Source organism: Equus caballus, chromosome 7 (genome assembly GCF_041296265.1).
Source record: "Equus caballus isolate H_3958 breed thoroughbred chromosome 7, TB-T2T, whole genome shotgun sequence".
NCBI lineage: Eukaryota > Metazoa > Chordata > Mammalia > Perissodactyla > Equidae > Equus > Equus caballus.
In genome coordinates this window covers 70,823,263-70,846,381 of record NC_091690.1, presented here as the reverse complement: position 1 = coordinate 70,846,381, position 23,119 = coordinate 70,823,263, and the positions used below count along the sequence as shown (strand labels likewise).

The 23,119-nt window shown below is 42.4% G+C and overlaps 1 protein-coding gene across 6 annotated transcripts in view; it reads left to right on the top strand.

Moving 5' to 3' along the window:
* Positions 1 to 4,636: 4,636 nt before the first annotated feature.
* The window catches only part of UVRAG (UV radiation resistance associated), a 298,734-nt gene continuing 280,251 nt past the window's right edge, over positions 4,637 to 23,119 (top strand). For 5 of the 6 annotated variants that reach the window (XR_011440678.1, XR_011440679.1, XM_001917231.6 and 2 more), the window contains exon 1: positions 4,637 to 5,315. Coding sequence is in view for 4 of the 6 variants with exons in the window: in XM_001917231.6 (XP_001917266.2) it covers positions 5,199 to 5,315 (117 nt within the window). In the remaining 2 variants the exon portion in view is untranslated. The remainder of the gene's footprint in view (positions 5,316 to 23,119) is intronic. The other variant, XM_023645688.2, reaches the window with a different exon arrangement.

Sequence of the window (23,119 nt, the reverse complement as noted above, 5' to 3'; positions counted from 1 at the left end):
AGTCAGTTCCCAGGGAAAGCTTTCTCTGGGTGACTCTGACTAAATCAGCCCCCTGGGTTAGATGCGCTTGCTTATATCCAACGTGTCACCCCAGCTGGCCCATAAATTCGCAAGCTCCTGTGCTCACACTGGCACATTTATAGTCTGTGACAGAGTGAAAACCACTGCAATTGAGGAAGGGGTGCTGGCCTGGGGGCCAGAAGCCTCAGTCTTGGTCTCAGCTTTGCCACAAACTTTGTGTGACATTGGGCAAGCTCATTTCCTCTCTCTGGGCTGTGTGCAGTGGGAGAGGTATGGAGGCCCCGTGTCATCCAAATGTTCACTTACTCAAGCATTCATCCATTCATTCACTGATTTTAGTCACTCAGTCAGTCATTTGCTCATTGAAGCTCATGGAGCCTGTCCTCTGTGTCAGGATGCTGGGGATGCAGAATGAGATCAAAAGCAAGAGTTCACAGTAGAGTGGGCGAGACAAACATAAGCCACTCAGTATATGACCAGGCCCAGCTCAAATGTCGCCTCTTCCATGAAGACTTCCTTGATCATAATGATAGCATCTATAGCAATTGCTTTTCAGAGAAAGGGACCTTGAAGGGCTGAGAAAGGAGAAGGAGAAATGCTGCTCAGGGACCTGCCTTTCAGGTTTCTTGGGTGTCTGCAGGCTCTTTGGGGAACCGTCTCTTAGTTCCACAATTCTCACCTGGCCTTCTGAAGAATCTTCCTCTTCTAGGCCTGCCCCTTCAAAGGTGCATCCCCAGGGCTGCCTGAGGATCTTTCTAAATGACTTCCTGTTGCCTAAGTTTAAGCCCAAGTGCTTCAGCTTGGTAGCCAGGTTCTTCTCACCCGGCCTCATCTTCCTCTTCCAGCCTCTTTGCCTGTTGCTGCCCCAAAGATGGCCTGTTGCAACCTTGTTTTCCACCATGTTAAACTACGCGAATGCCATGTCCTCCGCCTGGGTGCCTTTGTTCATGCTGCTCCTTCGGCCTAAAATACTCTTGCTCCTCTAGAAAGCCTTCCTGCACGACACACTGTAGTTTGCATCCTCCTCTTCTGTGCTTCCATTACACTTTATTTATCATCCCAGCGACTGTACTTACCACTTGGTAATGAAGTTATCTGTGAACTCCTTGCAGTCAGGGATTCTATCTGCATCATTTTAGCAAATGTAGTGCCCAGCCTGGGCACCAGGTAAAGCTGTGATGGGTGTTTCACTAAATGAGTAAGTGAATGGAAGAAAGAGGATTCTGTTGAAAGGAAGGCGATAGACTTAACTTAATTAAGTTTGACACCTATAAAGACCCATCTGCCCAACCTTGCTCTTATTTACCCAATGCGTCACACCCATGAGATCTGCAGAATGAGGGGGGAGGAGGAAGAGGAAGCAAAACGCATCAGGGCAGGTGTGGCTCTTTGGCCCTGCAAACTGAAATTGCGGTTACAGTACCCAACATGGTCCTAGTTAGTTGTTGAAACACCAGCCATCCCTGAACCAAATAGATCTAACCCCCTGTTGTTCATCTACCAAACTCCTAATCATGCTTTAGGACTTCTGTGAAGCCTGCTCTGACCTTGTCCACCAGCCCTTGTAGAGCTGGTCACTCTCTTACCATTTGACCTTGATCTTTCTTCTATCATTGCATGTACACTGTATTCGACCACCTTATAATCCATGCTCTTTAAATCTGGATTCAAACAAAAAACCCCCAAAAAAACAACAACAACAAAAAATAAATCTGGATTCATGTTTCTTTAGCGGATATATAGCACTATATAAATATTGTAATAATTTAATTCTAAGTGATTAAAAATATTTTATGTTGAAATAAATACAGCCATATTATGGAATAGGATCCAAAATAATACAAAAATTTTTAGAATGAAATAGGACATATAAAAATAATGATAGGAAGCTTCTTTTTTTCTTTTTTAACAATTTTTTTTTGGGGAGAGGGGAGATTAGCCCTGAGCTAACTACTGCCAATCCTCTTCTTTTTGCTGAGGAAGACTGGCCCTGAGCTAACATCCATGCCCATCTTCCTCTACTTTATACGTGGGACGTCAACCACAGCATGGTGTGCCAAGCGGTGCCATGTCTGCACCTGGGATCTGAACTGGCGAACCCTGGGCTGCCAAAGCATAATGTGCAAACTTAACCGCTGTGCCACCCGGCTGGGCCCTAATAGGAAGCTTCTATTGAACACTTACTATACCTGAGGCACTACGCTAAACACTTCACATGCATTACCTTGAATATTTTGCAAGCAGCAGGCTCTTTCAGTCCTCTGCCATGTCCCTGTGGGTGAGTGCTCCAGCTCTCCTAGTGTCTGTGGCATGTGGGTAGAAAAGTCTGAGAAGTGGTGTTTACTTCAGGTCTGTATTTGCAGGGCTCAGTAATCTGCCTGGTGGAGAGATGAACCTCAGCAAAGGCTTGTAGAAAGAATCGATCCTGCTCTCTCTGTCGGAACATCCTTCCTTTCCTCTCTGCCTGTGGCACTCTTGTTGGTCCTTCAGTTCCCAGGTTAAATGTCACCTCCACTCTGAAATCTGACTCTCTTCTCTGGCTCCCACAGCCCCTGCACTTCCCTCAGACCCAGCACTGAGCAACTGGATTACGTCTTTGTTGACTTACGGGTTTCCCCTATAAGGAGTTGGCAGCTCCTTTGGGGATGAGTCTGGGTTTGATTTCCCAGCACCTAGCAAAGGGCTTGACACACAGAAGCCCTCAATGAACATTTGTTGAATGAATGAAGTAATAAACTTAGCTAATATTCAGAGCTCACCCCCAAAAGAAGAAGTGATTCAGTGTTCTGTCTCTATAGGCCCGTTTTCTTAACTTCCATAGTGGATGTCCGCCGTCCCCCGCCCTCTCCAATGAGCCCACGCTCTAACCCCTGGAACCTATGAATGTGACCTTATTTGGAAAAACAGTGTTTGCAATTAAGGATCTGAAAATGAGATCTGGATTATCTGGGCAGGCCCTAGATCCAAAGACAACTGTCCTTGTACGAAAAAGAAGAGAAGACACAGGAAGAAGAGGAGAAGGTCATGTGAAGATGGAGGCAGAGATTAGAGCTACGCGGTGCAGTCATAAACCCAGGGATACCTGGAGCCACCAGAAGATGACAAAGGCAAGGAAGGATTCTCCTGAGAGTCTTCTGAGAGAGCGCAGCCCTCTCGAAACCTTGATTTTGGGCTTCTGGCCTCTAGAACCGTGAAAGGATAAATTTGTTCTTTTGTGCTACCCAGTTTGTAGTAATTTGATACAGCAGCCTCAAGAAACGAATACAGCTTGGAAACAGAAAAGCGTTTTCTGTGAAATTCCACCAGATCTTGGCACTATATGAGTTGAACCAGATGAGATTTGGGATTTCCCAACTACTCCCTTCCCAATAAACACCTGACCACACACCCTAGGCTGCAGCCACGAGGAACCACGCAGTGTTTCGGAAAAGGAGACTGTGTGACAGCCAAGTTAGCTAGCACTGGGGTCGGATCCAAAGTGTTTTCGGGCTTCTGAACACCCTGGAAAGACAGTATGTCTACCTTTTACTAGTATATTTTTAGTGTAATTATTATGTGCCAGGTCCTGCACTGGGCACTTTACATATTTTGATTGACTTAATCCCCACAGCAACTCTATTACTATTTTACAGATGGGGAAACTAAAGCTGAGAGAGGGGAACTGGCTTGCCCAGGAATAGTAGCTGGAAGTTGGCAGAGCCAAGATTCCAAAAGGGCCTAATTCCTGTTGTGTCTGACTCTAAAACACTGTGTTCTTTCCGCTACATCAGTCCAGGTGGTGGAGAAATTCACAGTCTAGGGGGAAAAAACATTATCCTGCAGAATGACTCAGTGCTATTTATTATAGACGCAATTGCTATAGATGCTATCATTATGATCAAGGAAGTCTTCGTGGAAGAGGTGACATTTGAGCTGGGCCTTCACTTCAAAAAGACATCCTGATTCTCTCAGGCCTGGGAATCCAGAAACGAATCAGACAGAATCCTTTGGCTTGAGGAATTCACAGTACTTGTGTGTGTCTTTCTGGGAGGGGTGTGTGTGGCTGTATGTGTGTTAACACTTATTAAAAGACAATCCAATAGAATAATTAGTAATATGGTAGAGGCAAGGTTTCTAATTCAGAGTCCCAGAGTGAATGGGAGAAACCTTTTGGACGACGGGACCCCAACCCCGGATGAGATTTGATGAGTAAGTAAGCATTAGTGAGGAGAAAAGCAGAAAAGGCTTTCTAGGGACAGTATAAGCAATCCACTCGTAGAGGACAAACAGCGTCCAGGTGCCCGGCACACCGCGGAGCTCAGCGTACTAGTTAGCGGAGTGCGAGGAGGGGCATGGAGTTGTGGGCTGGAGTTGGTCGTGGAACTGCCGGTGGGACTGCCGGTCAGGTTTCTGGTCTCCGTGCATCCTGCGGGGTGGCTTTCTGCCGAACCATAAAGAATTCCTTTTCAATCTCCGCACGTTGACGGGAGCACCTTAGGAAACGACTGCTCAGGGAGCTGGCAACTGCAAACCAGCCATCATCACGATCCAACTGGCGCCGAGGGTCCCCGCCCTCCTCGGGAGGCCGGTTACCATGGCAACTAGGTTAGGGCGGAAGTGGCTCCGACTGACTCTCACTAATCAGGTGACTCTCCTGCCTCCTGCACGTGACACCAGAGCCCAGGCGCGCTCTCTACCTAGTCAGACCCCGCCCCTCTTTCCCTTTACTGACAACTGACAGCGACTGAGAGCAATGGCCCTGGCGGCTCCCCCAGGAGACCCCGCCCCTTGGTAGCGAAAGAACCAATTAGACTAGGAAAAAAAGAAGCAACGCCCCAGGTTTCACCAGGCTTGACAGACGCAATTTAGGCCATCCCCCGGTCCCTCCGCCCCCAGCCCGTTCCGGCCGCCGATGGACAGGCCTTCTACCCAATAGCGTGCCCGTTCCCTGTGGCTGGGTCCCGCCCCCGTGGGAGCTGAACCAATGAGCGAGCCAGGTCTCGGCGGGGCGGTGGGGGTTGCACTGCGGTAATATGGCTCTTCCTTAGCCAGCGGCGGCGGGCGGAGGTGGGGTAGAGCAGTCCTGCCTCTCGGGTGGCGGGTTTCTGGGCTGCAGGGGCTCGGCGGGTCGTGCCTAGGCGGTGGTGGCGGATGCCGGAGGAGCGCCGGCCCCGCCGCTTGGCGGCTCCCGGGTCACGATGAGCGCCTCCGCGGCGGTCGGGGGCCCGGTCCCGCCGCCGCCCCCGGGCCCAGCCGCCGCGCTGACCCCCGGCTCTGCCGCGCGGGCCCTGCATGTGGAGCTGCCGTCTCAGCAGGTAAGCCCGCGGGCTCGCGGCGCTCGGGAGGGGCCGGGAGGAGCCCCGGCAGGGGATCCGTGGGCGGCGGGCTGCCCCTGTGCCAGCCGGGAGACCCGGAGAAGTGGCCGTGGAGAACTCGGGCGGCGAGGAGGGCGGTCCGCAGGTCTTGGGAGGGGAGGGAGCCAGTGATGGCCGAGCCTCTGGGAGGTCCCCAAATCCCAGGAGAAATCCCGTTGCTGGAGATGCGCTGTGAAGGGACGCGAAGGGACCCAGGGAGACTCCGGGGGCCCGGCCGAGTCCGCGTCTTCCCCGTAGGGAGCTGGGGATTCCCGTGCGCAGACCCCTCCCCCGTCCCCCTTGGCCCTCGGGGGAAGGGGCCCGGGGAAGCCCTGGTGTCCCACGGGAGACAAGGAAAGCGCTCTTCCTTTCTCTGCCCACTTGCGGAGAGACCGGTTGGTACTCTTTCCTCCTTAGGGTTTCTACCAGTTACTTTGCATCTCTCCTTATTATGAAGCACTCCCCTCCCCTTCTCAAGAGAAATCCTTTGGGACTTGGGGTTTCCTTCCTAATTCTCAGACTCCCAAGGAACGCATTTTAGCGAGTTCGGGGGCGCTTTTCTACTTCCTTCCCTCAAGTGCCCCTCTGCGGAAGGAGGATTTCATGTATGTGTCGTGTCTTGCCCCATCCTTCAGCAAGGGCTTTCAGGGCTTCTGGCACGGTGCAGGGGGATGAAAAAGAGAGAACAGGAGTACTTTTTCCCTCCTTCTCTCCCTTGCCCTCCTTCTACCCGCCGAGAGGAGACTTTGCAGGAACGCTAGCATTAAAGAGTCTTAAAGTATCTCTCACCCCCTCTTTATTCCTCCTTCCAAGAAGAGGACCTAAGAAAGACCGTCAGTTATGGAGTTTATCATGTTCGGTTAGTACGAAGTGCTCAAGAGCCAGTAGTTCATTCAATCTTCACAACTCTATGAGACAGCTATGTTTATTATTCCCCATTTTGTAGTTCAGGAAACCAAGGCTTCACGATGTAAAATCACTTTTCCGTAGTCTTGCCAGTTGGTAAGCGGTGGGGCTGGGTTTCAGAATCCAGCGTCTGACGCTGTAGCCCATGCACGTGGTTGTGTATTTGAGACTGGAGCAGCTACCTTCCCACAGGATAGAGCATGTTCCTTTGTACCCTTCGTCCAGCTTTCGATCCCTGCCGAGTACTTAGGAAAGATTCATAAAGAAGAAAGCAGAGGTTGAGGGGCAGAGGTGGAGGGGGGAAATGGGACGGATCTGAATACGGGAAAGTGGAGAGGGTGCTAAAGGGAAGAGGGGAGTTGGAGATGATAGCTACAGTGGTGGCCATGGAGCTGAACTGTTTGCAGAAGCCAAGCCTTTCTGTGTGGTAGAGAAGGATTTAAAAGACTGGGATAGCATGTGCTCTGGTTTTGTGGCACTGTTGGGAAGGGAGTTTGCCGAAAATATTAGGAGTTTGAGGGTAGTGAGGTTTGGATTGTGTTAATGAGGTGCTGGGAGAGAGTGAAAATCTAGTGGGGAAGCCTAGCCTCTGGAATGAGCATTAATGTGATTTTTCCTGTGTGTGTGTGTGTGTGTGTGTGTGTGTGTGTGTGTGTGTGTAGGTGGATTGTGAGGGTGGATACTGGGAGAGGCAATGGTGGACACTGTTAACAAGCATCCTGGAGAAATCTTGAGGGGTCAAGAGCCGAGAGGGGTTTAGTTTGAGCGAGCTGTGGGAAAATGTGGGATTAGATAAGAGAAAGCATCATTTGTTTTATAGAGCCTGCTCTGTGATAACAGCTCACAGTTTAACACTGGGGGAAATCATCCAAACAAACTGTCCGTGGAATAAATTCAACTGCATTTGTAAGCGTTTGTCAAATTTTTGGATTTGTGCCGAGGTCAGTGTATAGTGGCTTAAGTGTACGGCTGAATGCTGTATGAGTGCTGAGTATGTTATTTACAGCTTTCTGGGGGTGTCACCCTTCTTGAATTCTTGGAAGGCAGCCTTTTAAACAAAAGGCAGTTTTACTTTTACAGTTGACATTAATTTAGCTTTCTGGGTCAAAATGTTCAGGTTTTTAGGATATAAATATATAACCTTTTAAAAAAATAAACGTTTTTGTTAAAATGTTATCTGCATTCAGTAAAGTGTACCGATTATTGGTACACAGCTTGATCAGTTGTCACAAAGTGAACACCGTTATATAAGTACTACTTGGATTGAGAAATATAAAGTTATTAGCATCCCAGAAGTCCCTCTTGTCTTCTCTCCCATCTCTACCTTTCCTTTCTCTCCAAAGGAACCACTATTCTGACTTCTAACATAAGAGATAGGTGTTTGCCTGTTCTTGAACTGTATATAAATGGAATCATGCAAAATGTATTCTTTCGTGTTGGGTTTCTTTTGGTCACTATTGTTCGTGAGTCATAGAATGTGTGTGTGTATAAAACTTTTTTCTTTTAGCATTAATTCATTGTCTTTTTTTGCCTTTGGCTTCTGCAAAATTTCAAAGGCTTAGAGAAATTGGAAATCCAATAATACTTTGAAAATCATGTCATTTTAATAGATCCCATGCTATTTGATAAGCTTCAGTATTTCTTTTTCTTTCTTTTTTTTTTAAGATTTTATTTTTCCTTTTTCTCCCCAAAGCTCCCTGGTACATAGTTGTGTATTTTTAGTTGTGAGTCCATCTAGTTGTGGCATGTGTGATGCCGCCTCAGTATGGCTTGATGAGTGGTGCCATGTCCGTGCCCAGGATCCAAACCGGCAAAACCCTGGGCCGCCGAAGCAGAGCGCTTGAACTTAACCACTTGGCTACGGGGCTGGCCCCAGGTTCAGTATTTCTAAACACAAGTCCCATTGGTTCTAGTGGCTGTAATGTTTAAGATATTTATTTACTGTATGTTAGTTCCAAAAGTGTTGCACTTCCCCTTTATCTGCCTCCAGAAAAAGACTTATTTTGTTTTTACTCAAGAAAAGTCCACAGAATTATTTATAAGACCTAACTTATTTTTGTCTTATTTTAATCCACTTAATTTAAAAAAGTTTAGTTAAGACTGCATAACTCGTGGACCTTTGCATGTATGAGTACTAACTACTAATAGCCCATAATAGCTGCTTGACTGTGTCAAATGGGACAACTGCTTAATCTTTCTCTCCTTTTGCTTCTGTGTGCTTTGACTTCAACTGTAATTTAAGCATGAAGGAGTTACACATTTTGAAGACGGTTTTTGCTCTTTAATTTTTGGTTGAAGTTTGTAATTAGTGAATATAGGCTCACTGCAGAATAACTTCCTTCATATCCTTAGATTTAGGAGTCTTGAAATAAAAATTTGTGTTTTGTGGTCGAGGCATTTAATGTGTCCGTAAAAGTTTAATCGAGAGCATTTCTCTTCTCCCCAAAGGCTTCCTCGCTTGAGTATAACCTGACTTTTTCTCGGATATTCAAAGCTGGAGAGGCTTTTTGGTGATTGTTAGTGACCCTTTTTGGGGGTCACAGATTCCTTTAAGAATTTGGTAAAAGCTAAAAACTGTTTCCTTAGAAAATGCACTTACATACATACATAAACACAGTTTTGCATGCAGGTTTGGTTCCCTGAAGAATAAATGGAAGAAGACCCCATACTAAATAGTCTTAAACTGGTTTAATCTCTTCCTTTTAAACAAGTCAAGACATTTTGCAATTCATTATTATTTTTCTTAAGACAGTTGTCCGTGTCAGTATCTGTATGTCTGCTACATTTTTGCATAAGAGCGTTCATTTATGTTTGTTTAACTCCCATTGGTAGACTTTTGGACAATTTCCAGTTTTTCTCTTACATTGTTGCAGTGAATATTCATATACACGTGTCTTGGTACGCTTGTACTAATGTTTCTGTAGGATATATTTTGAGCAGTGAAATCACTTACTCAAAGGAGATACATATATATATAACCTGCATACACATATACATATATGTATTTTTTTGTTATTTAAATTTGCGTTTCTTTAATTATTAGTTGTATTTCAGTAGCGTCATTTATTGTATACCAGACACCATGCTAAGTACATGATCTCATTTATCCTTACACAACCCTTTGAGTTTCAGTATCTTTTGGTAGATTTATGTAATATTTTTATTTCTTTTGTGAATTGCTTGTTCATGTCTGGCATTTTTCTGGTTGCTGGCTCATGTTTTTCATTGATGAGCATTTTTCTCATCCTTTTTTTGGGCAGGAGGTGGGGTATATTAGTGCTGTTAGCCTTTAGCTACCTTGAGTTTTTTCGAATAGACTTTATTTTTTAAGAACAGTTTTAGATTTACAGAACAATAGAGAAGATAGTACGGAAAGTTCCTGTTTACCCTACATCCATTTTCCTCTATATCTTTCATTAGTATGGTGCATTTGTTACAATTACTGAACCAGTGTTGATGCATTAATATTAACTAAAGTCCAGAGTTTATTCAGATTTCCTTAGTTTTAAAAAAAATTGTGGTAAAATACGTGACATAAAATTTGCCATTTTAATCTTTTTTAAGTGTATGAGTACATTCCAATGTGCAACCATCACCACTGTCCATTTCCAGAATTTCTCATCATCCCAAATAGAAACTGTCCCCATTAAACGACTCCCCATTCTCCCCTCCCTCCAGCCCCTGGCAAACTCTGGTCTACTTTCTGTCTCTTTGAATTTTATTATTCTAGGTACTTCGTTAAGTGGAATCATATAATGTTTGCCCTTTTGTGTCTGACTTATTTCATTCAGCATAATATTTTTAACATTTATCCATGTTGTAGCATGTATCAGAATTTCATTCCTTTTTAAGGCTGAATAATATTCCATTGTCTGTATATCCTACATTTTGTTTATTCATCTGTTGGTGGATCCTTAGGTTTACCTAATGACCTTTTTCTGTGCCAGCATCACATCCTGAATACCACATTATATTTAGTTGTCCTATCTCCTTAGCCTCCCCTTGGCTCTGACAGTTCCTTCTTTTTGATGACCTTGACAGTTTTGAGTACTAGTCAGGTATTTTGTAGGAGCCCCTCTATTGGAATTAGTCTGATCGTTTTTTTTGTATCACAATTAGATTGGGGTTATGGGTTTTGGGGAGGAAGGCCGGAGAGGTAAGGTGCCATTTTCATATCGTATCAAGTGTACATACTGTTAACATGACTTATCCCTGTTGAGGGTGACCTTCATCTTCCCCAGCTGGGGTAGTGTCTGTCAGGTTCTCTGCTGTCAGGTTGTCTTTCCTGCTCCCCCCTCCGTACTGTCCTCTTGGGAAAGAAGTCCCTGCACAGTCCACACTTAAGGTGGAGGGACTCGTGCTCCCGGCTGGAGAGCCGAGTATCTCCTTCTGCACAGGAGATTTCTATCAGTGACCACTTCCTTTTACAGATGAGGGGTTTAAGGTCTGGGTAACTTTCCGAAAGTCACAGTGTCAACACAGGGACTGCAGTCTAGGCCTTTTTTTTTTTTTGGAGGAGAAAGAAAACTTACTATATTTACCCATCTTTTTTCGCTTTCAGTGCTTTCTTTCTTCTTGTTCCAATATTTGTTGATTTTTTTTTTTTTAATTGTACTCATTCTCTTTCAAGAATTTCTTTTAGCCGTTCTTTTAGGGCAGATGTGCTAGTGATAAATTCTCATGGTTTTGCTTCACTTGAGAATATTTTATTTTTTCTGTCATCCTGATCACTGTTTCGCTGGATATAGAAGTCTGGAGCATTCTAATTGTTTTTCTACTGTACGTAAGCCGTCATTTCTTTTGTGCTTCTTTCAAGCTTTTTTCTTTGTCTTTAGTTTTTAGAAATTTAATTATAATTTGTTTTGACATGACTTTCTTTGGGTGTATCTTGTCTGTGGTTTGCAGCCTGGGTCTTTGAATCCCACTTTCCATAGCCTCCCACTCTTTGCAGGGTTCCGGTGAAAAACGAAAGTTTTAAGTTACTTCAAGATTTGGGACCATCATACTTTATATTTTATTTCCCACCGCACCTTTACCCAGTGCTGTGCTGATTACATAGTAAGAACTCAGTATATTTTTATATTTTTATTTGTTTGTATGAGAGTCTTTCCTTTGAAGAACTGTACAGACTAGATTAGGCACACGTGTGTCGTGATGGATCGTAATCAGTCTTCGAATGGTGAACATGATGTAATCTACACAGAAATCGAAATATGTACACCTGAAATTTATGTAATGTTATAAACCAATTTTATTGCAATAAAAAAAAGAGAACTTTACAGACTAAAGAGAGGAAGGAAATGAGATTGAAACACACAAGAAAAAAATGGTAGAAACAAAAGCTTTATCAAGCTTAATTTAGCTGTGCACGATAGGTATTTTCGCGTTGCATGTTTGTGTTTATTAGATATCTTACTTTTGTCACTGTAATTTAATCATCTTTTGTTATGTTTTCAGAAGATCTGTTTTGTTTGTAAGGCCACTGAAGGCAGAGAGAAAGCTGTGTTGTATTGGGAACGTACACCCCATGCAGGCTGTACCGTGTTATGTGCATTTATTCCTTTCACAGAGACTTACGAGGCCCTTTCCTTGTAGCTCAAATAAAAAAAATACATAGACAGCTATATATTTGTATATCTGTAAAATAAAATAATGGCAATTTTTGAGCTGCTTTGGTTCTTATGAACAAAACTATATGAGGAAGCTTCAGACCTAAAGGAAACATCAGCATTCTAAAATCGTTATTTTTATGTGATAAAAATGCCATCAGGAATTCAAGATTTTTTTTTTTTTGATTATTTTCTTTCAAAGGAAAAGCTGTGTTCTTATTTAGTGCTTACTTTAAAATTTTTCCACAGGGTCACAATTCTTTACTTTGTGGCAAAAAATTCAGAAGTGAAACTGACTGGAAATAGAGCAAGAGCAGAATTGAAACTAATAAGTTGGGCCTGAAGTGTGTGGTAAAATGAAAAAAAAAAAGATTTTCATAGTTTCCAAATGTGTAGTTTTTGATAATCTGTGTATTTTTACCTGTCAGACATATTACCACTGGGGGGAAAAAGAAATATTTGTCATTTTTAATGACAAATAAGTCATTTGAATAAGCGCGGCTACAAACTAGGGGTGTTTTAGAAAAATTAAAGACAGATCTATGTTAAGAGAGGAATTGAAGCATTTTAGGTTTTATACTTTGTTTTAGGTTTAATGACATGAGTAATGTCTCAGAGTTAAATTTTTTTTCTTTCTTTTTTTTTTCCTTTAGGAAGGGTTAGCCCTGAGCTAACATCAGCTGCCATTCCTCCTCTTTTTGCTGAGGAAGATTGGCCCTGAGCTAACATTTGTGCCCACCTTCTCTATTTTTTATACGTGAGATGCCTGCCACAGCATGGTGTAGGTCGGCGCCTGGGATCCGAACTGGCAAACCCCGGGCCACCACTGGTGCCTGTGCACACTTAACCCCTACCCTGCCACTGGGCTGGCTCCATAGAGTTAAATTTTTTTGATGCCTTGTATTTTAACAGTTGCATCCTTAGATTATGCAGGTAGAGGAGCACACGGAGAATGGAAAACTTGACAGTGGAATTTTTAAAAACATAATTCATAGCATACCTTCTTGGTTTAGTGTTATATAACCTTGTTTTCCATCTTAAGATGGAAACATGAATTTTGAATCATAGAATTTGATAGATGCAAAATCCGAAGGTCTCAGAGGTGAGACCACTCCCCTGGCCATAGACTCCGTCCTTCGTTTATTCCCGCCCTCAAGGACTTAGTAAAGAGCGTTAGTTTAATGAATCTGAACTGAGTGTCCTGCTGCTCTGCTAGCGGCAGAGACCTGACCAGATCTGGGTCTCTTGGGAGCGGCCCCCCTGTGCTTGGCTGGGTATCCTGAGAACTTGTTTTTTAGGTTTATCTCTGTGCCTTGACACGTTGTCCCCGCAGCTTTGGGGATTTTAGGCTAGAATTAAAATGGGGGAAAGGCTGTATTTTAAACTTCTCGTTACAGGCGGGACACTGAGGCTCCCCCTGCGCCCTCTCCCGTGGTGTGGATCACGGCAGGGACTTTGGAAGGCGCCTCTGGTTCAAGCGGTCAGTCTTCCTGTTGGTCGCTGGGCACTTACCCTCCCATCCTTTTTTGAATATTCCACTTAAGAAGTCCAGATTCTTTACCTCCATTAATTTCTGAAACAGCAACCATCTGGTGATTTGTGGGTTTTGATATGAGGAGTTTTGTCCTGTGTAGTATTTGACACTGATTCCCACAGTCCTCATTGGTCAGTAATGTTATTAGGCATTGAAGACTCTAGTCAAGTGAGTGTATTGGTTGAGAGGGTGAGACATAATGCTGAAGCTGAGACTTAGGAGTCTCAGTTTGTTGCTCCATTGAAATATCTGGCACTTTTTCCCACCGTGGTTTTTAGATTGTCCTAAAAAATGCAGTCAGACTTTTTTGAAAATTATGAGGAAAACCAAGTAGCTGAAACTGGCAGCTGCCTTTGGCTTTTGTTGGTAGACTCCTGGGTAAGAAAAAAGAGAAGAGACAAATAAGTGAAAGTGGAAATCAGACTTTTATGATCTCTTTTTTCCAGGAAAAATTTGGTGCTCTTTAACATGACTATACTTTTTTCTATTAAGGGTTTAACTCTGAACTATAGGTAATTCTTGTGTTCATATTAGCCTATGTTAAAACTAATTGTAAGTGCAGGAGTAGAAGAAATTGACTGAGTCATCCATTTATTCAACAGATATTTATAAAGTACCTTCTTTGACTTATTTTAGGCATAGGATTAGCAACTGTATGTCTTATTTCCTCCAACCTACTTATATCTTTCAGGGGATATGAATTATTTCCTGTCACAATTCCAGTCATTTTTTTGCATGAGAGGTAATACAATACAAAAGTTTAGGAAAACAAAAGTTTTTTATTTTTGCTGAGGAACATTTTCCCTGAGCTAACATCTGGGCCAGTCTTCCTCTATTTTATGTGTGGGTTGTCACTACAGCATGGCTGATGAGTGGTGTCGGTCTGAGCCCGAGATCCAAACCTGTGGACCTGGGCTGCTGAAGTGGAGTGTGCCGAATTTAACCACTAGGTCATGGGGCTGGCCCTAAACTTTTTTTAATACAACATGAAAATAACTTTATTTAGGATTATGAAAAAACTGTTTTTTTAAACTTTGATTGTCTACCTTAATTAGTAGGATAATATCATTAAGAAAATTGGTACTCTTTTTACCCACAAAATGTTAATATCTAGGTATATATGAGAAGCAGCAATATGAAGACTTTCTAATTTTTCAGTCTGAAAATAGATCACAAAGCAAGATGGGCAGGTAGGCTGTGGGGTGCTCCTTACAGGTCTGGGATATTTTACAGGATTATGCTCATACAGGATAGAGTTGGTCCCATTATAGAATTGTATATACGGTAGGTATTTCAGACTTATTTTGCATGAATTGACTTAATAGAGTTTAATCTACATGGAAGGTATTTAATATAAATATGAAAATAAAGAAGAGTTGTCCTGATGCTCCAGAATGACTGGTTTACTTTTGATATTCATGTATTTCTATCAAAAGATATCAGTCGGATTATCAGATAGGGGCACTAGAATTGCAGAATTTCTTGATGGCACTTCAGCTGCATTTTTGAAATTTTATGAACTTGGGTATTTTAAAACTACCTGAAAATTACTAAAAATTATTGTTCACTATTATTACCTTGTATTTTCAAGAAAAGGTTTACATTATCAATATCTTCTTTAATGAGGTAGCAAAATATGTGGTGCATTTTAGATGTTATATCAAAAATAAAAGTGAAATAAATTGGTACTTGGAAGTAAATGTAAGATCTGTTAAAAAATGGAAAATTTAATTAATTGATATTAAATTCTTACTGTGTACCAAATACTGCCTTAGACTCTGGTGTACTTCTTTCTCCAACTTCTTTTATTGTTGGAATACCAGGATATCTCTGAATATGCTTTTACAATTTCTTGAAAGCAAATAATTATTCCTTTAATATGGTGTGGTAGGAAGACTTATAGGGCTGGTTCTGGGTGTAACTTAGGTAACTTTGGGAAAAGCACTTTGTTCTGGTCTTCGGTTCTTAACTTTTGCAGTGCGAAGATTGGGTTATCTGTATCCCTGTGCACATTTTTAACCTCTGCGTGACTCCATTTCCTCAATCGCCAATTACTTTACTTTTGTTCCTAGTATTTTCATTCCACAAATATTATGCTCACCTCTGTTCTACTCTATCATGTGTTCAGCAGTCATTGTTTTGAGTTTCTACTGTGTATCCCACAGTGGCGAAGAATGTGGATTCTAGAGCCTGACTGCTGAGGTTCAAAGCCTGGTCCCACCATTTCCTACTTGAGCAGTTTGGAAGTTACTTATCTCCTTGTGCCTCAGGGAGGCTCAGATCAAATGGGCGTAATAGCACCTACCCTTTGGGTTGTTGAAAGGATTAAATGAGTCATAAATTTGCTTAAAAAGGTGCTTGGTACGCAGTAAGTGCTCAAGAAAGGTTAGAGGTTGCTACTATCATTACTCTTATTACTATTGGTCAGGCACTGAGGATACAGGATAAATAAGGAGTGTTCTTGCCCAGGAGAGACTCGTAATCTAATGGTTAAGGCAACTACATCAGCAGACCATTTTAGTGTTATATAAGAGATGGTTGGAACAAAATGCTGAGGTGGGAGAGAGGAGGAAAAGCATTCTAGCAGAGGGCCCAGCTTGAGCAAAAAGGGAAGAAGGTGTAAACGGGAAGGGCAGATAATTGAGTGAGGCGGAGTGTAAGGGACTTGGAGGAGGGCGGTGGGAACAGATGAGTTGCAGAGGTACGGTTTGGGATAAAGCCATGTATGCCATGCCTTGGAATTTGGACATTATGCTGTAGGGTAGGACAGTGTTTTTTCTTTTTAAAATAGATTTTAGTTTTTAGAGCAGTCTTAGATTCACAGCAAAATTAAGCAGAAGGTCCAGAGATTTTCCACGTACCTGCTGCTCCCCCACATGCATAGCTCTCCCATTATGAACATCCCCCACCAGAGTGGTACATTTGTTACAGTTGATGAACCCACACTGACACATCATTATCACCCAAAGCCCATAGTTTACAGTAGGGCTTACTCCTGGTATTATGCATTCTGTGATTTTGAACATATGTATAATGTCATGTATTCACTGATAGCATCATACAGAGTAGTTTCACTGCCCTAAAAATCCCTTGTGCTACACCTGTCCATCCCTCCCTCCCTTGTAACCCCTGGCAACCACTGCTTTTTTTTTTTCTTCCAGTTTTATTGAGAAATAATTGCCATGCATCACTGTATAAGTTTAAGGCATACAGCATGATTGTTTGATTTACGTATGTTGTGAAATGATTACCACAATAGGTTCAGCTATCCACTGGTCTTTTCACTGTCTCCATAGTTTTGCCCTTTCCAGGATGTCGTGTAATTGGAATCATACAGCTCCTTTGAGTGAATACCAAGAAGCACAATTTCTGGAATGTAGCGTGAGAGTAGATGTTTAGTTTTATAAGAAATTGCCAAACTGACTTTCAGAATGGAGCTACCATTTTGCATTCCCGCTAACCATGAATGAGAGTTGCTCCACATCCTCATCAGCATTTGATGTTGTCAGTTTTCCAGGTTTTGGCCATTCTAATAGCTGTGTAGTAGTATCTTGTTGTGTTAGTTTTTGTTTCCCTGATGAGAAATGATGTGGAGCATCTTTTCATGTGCTTATTTGCCATCTGCATATCTTGTTTGGTGAGGCATCTGTTAAGGTCTTTGGTCTATTTTTCAGTCAGGTTGTTTTGTTTTCTTACTGTTGAGTTTTAAGAGTTCTTTGTATATTTTGAGTAACAGTCTTTAATCAGATGTGTCTTTTGCAAATGTTTTCTTCCAGCCTGTGGCTTGTCTTCTCATTCTCTTCGCATTGTTGTTTGCAGAGCAGAAGTTTTTAATTTTAATTATGTCCAGTGTATCAGTTATTCCTTCAATGGAGAATGTGTTTGGTGTTGTATATAAAAAGCAATTGCTGTACCAAGGTCATCTAGATTTCTCCTATGTTATCATCTAGGAGTTTTTTTAGTTTTGTGTTTTACATATGGGTCTATAATCTGGTTTTTTTGGTTTTTCTGTTCGTTTGTTTATGCTGAAGAAGATTCGCCCTGAGCTAACATCTGCTGCCAATCTTCCTCTTTTTATACGTGAGCTGCTGCCACAGCATGGCCCCTGACAGATGAGTGGTGTAGGTCTATGCCCGGGAACTGAGTCTGGGCCAGTGAAGTGGAGTGTGCCAAACTTAAGCACTAGGCCACAGGGACTGGCCCTATACTCCATTTTGAGTTAATTTTTCTGAAGGGTGTAAGATTTGTGTCTAGATTCATTTTTTTGCACGTGGATGTCGAGATGTTCCAGCACTATTTGTTGAAAAAAACTGTCCTTGTTCCATTGTATTGCCTTTGCTCTTTGACAGAGATCAGTTGACTGTACTTACATGGGTCTGTTTCTGGGCGCTCTGTTGTGTTCCATTGATTTGTTTGTTCATTCTCTCCCCAATACCACACTGTCTTGATTACAGTAGCTTTATAGTAGTCTAGAAGTCAGGTATTGCCAGTCCTCTGACTTCGTTCTTTTTCTTCCATGTTATCTTGGCTACTCTGGGTCTTTTGCCTCTCTCTCTAAACTTTATGATCAGTTTGTCAATATCCACAAAATAACTTGCTGGGATTTTTTATTGGGATTGCATTGAATCTATAGATCAAGTTGGGAAGAACTGACATCTTGACAATATTCAGTCTGCCTATCCATAAATATGTGATGTTGCTCCCTTTATTTAGTTCTTCTTTGATATGTTTCATCTGAGTTTTGTAGTTTTCCTCATACAGATCTTGTACATATTTTGTCAGATTTATACTTAAGTGTTTCATTTTTAGGAGGTACTGATGTAAATGGCATTGTGTTTTTAGTTTCAAATTCCACTTGTTCACTGCTGTTATATGGGAAACTCGTTTTTGTGTATTAACCTTGTATCCTGCAATTTTACTGTAATCATTTCTTAGTTCTGGGAGTTTTCTGTCAGTTTTCTCAGATTTTTGACATAGATGATCATTTCATCTGTGAACAAAGACAGTTTTACTTCTTCTTTCCCAATCTGTGTACCTTTTATCCTTTTTTTGTCTTACTGCATTTGCTAGGACTTGTTTTTCTTTTTTTTTTAAAGATTGGCACCTGAGCTAACATCTGTTGCCAATCTTTTTTTTCTTCTTCTCCTTCCCAAACCCCTCCAGTACATAGCTGTATATTCTAGTTGTGAGTGCTCTAGTTGTTGCATGTGGGACGCTGCCTCAGCATGGCCTGATGAGCGGTGCCATGTCCACGCCCAGGATCTGAACTGGCGAAACCCCCGGCTACCGAAGCGGAGCATGTGAACTCAACCCCTTGGCCATGGGGCCAGCCCTTTTCTTTTCCTTTTTAAACTTTTTGTTTGGAAAGAATTTCAAGCTTATTGAAAAATTGCGAAAATAAAACTTGTACCATAACACCTTTATACCCATTACACAGATGCATCTGTTGTTAACATTACTCTATTTGCTTTATTGTTTGCAAGCTCTTTCTTTCTCCGTATATACAAGTATAGGTAAGTAATTTTTTTGTGAGTCATTTGAAGTTAAGTTACGTACGTCTTGATCTCTTACTCTTAAATACTTAAGTAGATATTTCCTAGAATAGGTATATTCTCTTTCATAGCCACAGTATAGTTTTCAACTTCAGTAAATTTAACATTGATATAATACTTTCATCTTATCTGTGATTCATATTCCAGTTTTGTCAGTTGACCTCATAATGTCCTTTATAGAAATTTTCTTCCTCCATTTCATAATCCAGTATAGAGTCAGATATTACATTTAGTTGTCTTATCTCTTCTTTAAGGTAGAACATTTTCACAGCCTTTCTTTGTCGTCGTTATCTTTTTTTTTTTTTGCAAGGAACTTTGTTTCTGAGCTAACAGGTGAGCCAGCCTTCCTTCTTTTTGTATCTGGGATGCCGCCACAGCATGGCTTGATGAGTAGTGTGTAGGTCTGCGCCTGGAATCTGAACCTGTGAACCCCAGGCCACTGAAGCAGAGCGCACGAACTCAACCACCATCCCACCGGGCCGGTCCCTTATCTTTTTTTTTGTATATCAGTGTCATAATACAGACCCCTTCCTCCTTTTTTAAAATAGATCATTCCTTGTTTTCTGTTTATCTGATGTTTCCTCATGATTAAATTCAGATTGTGCTTCTCAGTTGGAATGTTTCATGTGTGGTGCTGTGTCCTTCATCTAAAGGCACATGATGTCCATTTATCCCTCACTGGTGATATTAATTTTGGTCACCCAGTCAGGATATTATCTGATTTCTCAACAACTGTGTGTGTGTGTGCACTGTTGCGACTAATAAACAGTTTGTAGGTAGACACATTGAGACCATGCGTGTGTCCTGCTCCCCCCTCTAGATTTATCATCCATTGATGATTCTTGCCTGAACTAATCTTGGCTGTGATTGTGGCAAAACTATGGTTTCCCAGCTCTTGACTCTCCCTCCACATTTACCAGTCTGTGCTTGGCATTGTGCTGTAAGCCAGAGCGGGAGGACCGTTTTGAGAGACTGGCGGTGAGAAGAGAGATTGAGAAGAGTGGGGTGAAGATTGCTGATGAAGTTTCTGAATAAGGGGAGGTTGAGGCCTAAGCTGAGGCGGTGGTATTTGTTCCTTCATCCTTCCCTTGTTCTGTCAGCAGGTGTTTATTGAATATCTGTATGGCTGCACAGTAGCCACTTGGGATAAAAAGACCATTTTGGTTCTTAAGGAGCTTGTAGTCACTGAGGCTATAGAAGGGCAGAGTTGTGATAAAATATAAGTGCTATTAAATATAAGCTATGTATAAAATATAACTTTATTTTATTTTATAAAATATAACTTTGAATGTTATCATATACTTAAGGGTACTGTCTTATATGGCACAGTGAAACGTCTGATCTTGTCAGTGGTTTACTCTTTGGTTCATCCATCAAACACTTACTGAGTACCTCCTTTGTGCCAGGCCTGTGCTAAGTGCTGTGGGTAGAAAGAGGAATAAAACTTGGGTTCTGTATTTAAGGATCCCTCCTCTTTTGGGGGACGCAGGTGTATAAACAGTCAATAAAGTGTGATTGTGGTAAGTGCTGTGCTGGTGCCTCGTACGCAGTATAGTCATGGCCCGGGGGGGGGGCAGGCTTGGCATCTTGGTTTAGGTTCGTGGGTGGGGCAGGGAGGTCAGGAAGGATGTGTTAAAAGTGGAGATTCTGGAACTGGGTCATGAAGAATGCTTTGGTGTTTGTCTGCTTAGCTGTAGGTATGCATTTCAGTCCAGCTTTGTGATTACCATTTGCTGCCATATTTTCCTCCAGTCAGGTCTTAGGGCTCACCGTCTCACAGTGTCACAGAAATACCCTTTAAAAATCATTCCTGAATCAGTTTTGCACTCCTGCTTTTTTGTCTTTTGCCACGCTGCCTTGTGTTTTTAGTAGCTAATCTCTTCAAAACCCTTCTCATCGTATTTTTAGCCACAGTAGTTAGACCCATCGCCCCCGTTTACCAGGGGCGAGGGTGAAGGCCCAGACAGAACGTGGAAGAGGCAGAGTTCATACGCAGTCATTCTGGTGCTAAACTCAGAGCTTTTCCTGCTGTCTTACTCTGCTTGCGTGTTGGCTTCGGAGTACAATTTTCCAGTTTCATCTTTGCCTCTACCTTCACAAACCTGTGTAGCTTGAGTTAGGCGGATAGATTTTGAAGCTACGAGTACACGGACCACTCAAGACTGAGGAAACGGCGGGGTGATTGATGATGACAGTGACGTTACTGAACGGTCACGTGCGCCAGCACTCTGTTTAAGCCCTTTTCGGCTCCTCCCTTTACTCCTCATTACAACTCCGTGAGGTGGAAACTGTTACTATTCCATTCTACAGATGAGGTGTCTGAAGCTTAGACAGGTTAAACACATTCCCAGGTGACATCCAGGGTTGGGACTCCACCTCAAGTCTGCTAAGTTTATACTGCAACAAAAAACCCAGTGTTTGGTATAATTGGAATAAATAGCTCACAGTCTGATTTTTAACTGAAGCACACGCCTTTGGTCTTTCGGGTTGATTTAATGGAACTCAGTTTGTACATGGGAGTCTCCAGAACTCTCATCCTAGTGCTGGAGTGTGCAGGCTGTTGTTGCACGAGAGTTAGTTTTCATGTTGCGGGTGGCCTATTCCGTCTGTTCATCTTTTATAGACGGCTGAGCATCTATAAAAGTCTTCCCATATTATTTGCTCTCAAAAAAGTCAAAACTTCTTGGTGTAGAAATGGAAATGGGGCAGACCAGGGCTTTCAATTTTATTGAATTTATGTAGGAAAGGTATTCAGCCTTCTGTTTTATTGTGTAGTTCCTGGCACGTCATGGGTACTCAGGAAATGTTCAAATACTTTGGTTTGTAGGGTACAGTGTACAGGAGAGAATTATGAAGATAGGAGAATCTGTGAATGTTGAGAGCTCATTGGGACGGATTGGGGTAGAAGATGGTACTGGAAAGTAGGTTTGGGGCCTTTGGATGTATTTAGTATAGCTTGATTATAGTGAGAGGACCTTATAGATTATAGATTATAGATGAAGTCAACCTGGGTTAGTTCTGGGGCAAAGAGAAGGAGGTAATGGGAAAGAAGTAACGGAAGTGAAGACGAGAAGATTCTGGACTAGAGTTACCAAGTTATAGTTTGCTAGTCTTGGTAGGTTTCGAACATATATTCTGCCTGAAATCAGTATGTTAATATTTAATGCTTTGTAATGCCTTGCACCTTCTTAAGGAATTATATAGAGCTTACTGTTTGTAAGAGAGTGCTTGTTTGCAGAAGAGGAAGTTAATACACGCATAAGAGAAGGAAGCTGATTTTTCATAATATGAACAGCAGTAGGTTTAGGGCAATGAATGAGAGTGTGGTAAAGAAGAAGTGTATGCCTGGGATATTGTGAAGAAAGAGTTGATGGGCTGGGTGGCTGATTAGAAATGGGAGTGGGGGCATGGGACGTCTGTAAGGCGAAGATGTCCTGAGGGTTTTGAAACAGGGTATCTGGGAAGCAAGTGCGTGGTGTACGTGCACATACATAGACATAGCCGAGGAGTTCAGGCCTGGCTCCAAGACTTGATTTTCCTATTTATCCGCAGTGTGAACATGGGTGAATCCTTTACTTACGGCCTCAATTTTATCATCTGGAAAATAAGTGAAATGGCTTAGATTAGTGCTTATTAAACTTAAAACGTGCATACAGATCACCTGGGGATCTTGTTAAAATACAGATTCTGATTGGCTAGGTCTGTGGTGGGCCCTGAGGTTCTGCGTTTCCAACGGGCTCCCAGCTGATACTGAGTAGAAAGACTTACGTGACCTTCAGGATCCTTTCCAGTTCCGTAATTCTGTTTATTGAGTGTTTGTCCTTTGGAGATCCGTGACTTTACCACCTGTGTTTACACAGAAGAATTCTAAATCTGTCTCTTCACTTGAAACTGGAAATGCCTAAACCAGTTCATCCTCTTACACTGATAACCACATCCCTTTCTTGACATCCGTATTTCTGTTAATACTTTATATTTGTAAGGTACTGTAAAATTTTTCAGAGAGCTTTTATATCCATTATTTCATTTGATCCTTAAAATAACCCACAGACGTAGGCATGCAGGATCTATTTCCACCTTATGGAAGTGAAACAGACTCAGAGGGAGTGAGTGACTTGCCCACTGGAGAGTGGGGGAACCGCCCCAGAGTTAGGATTATTGGCT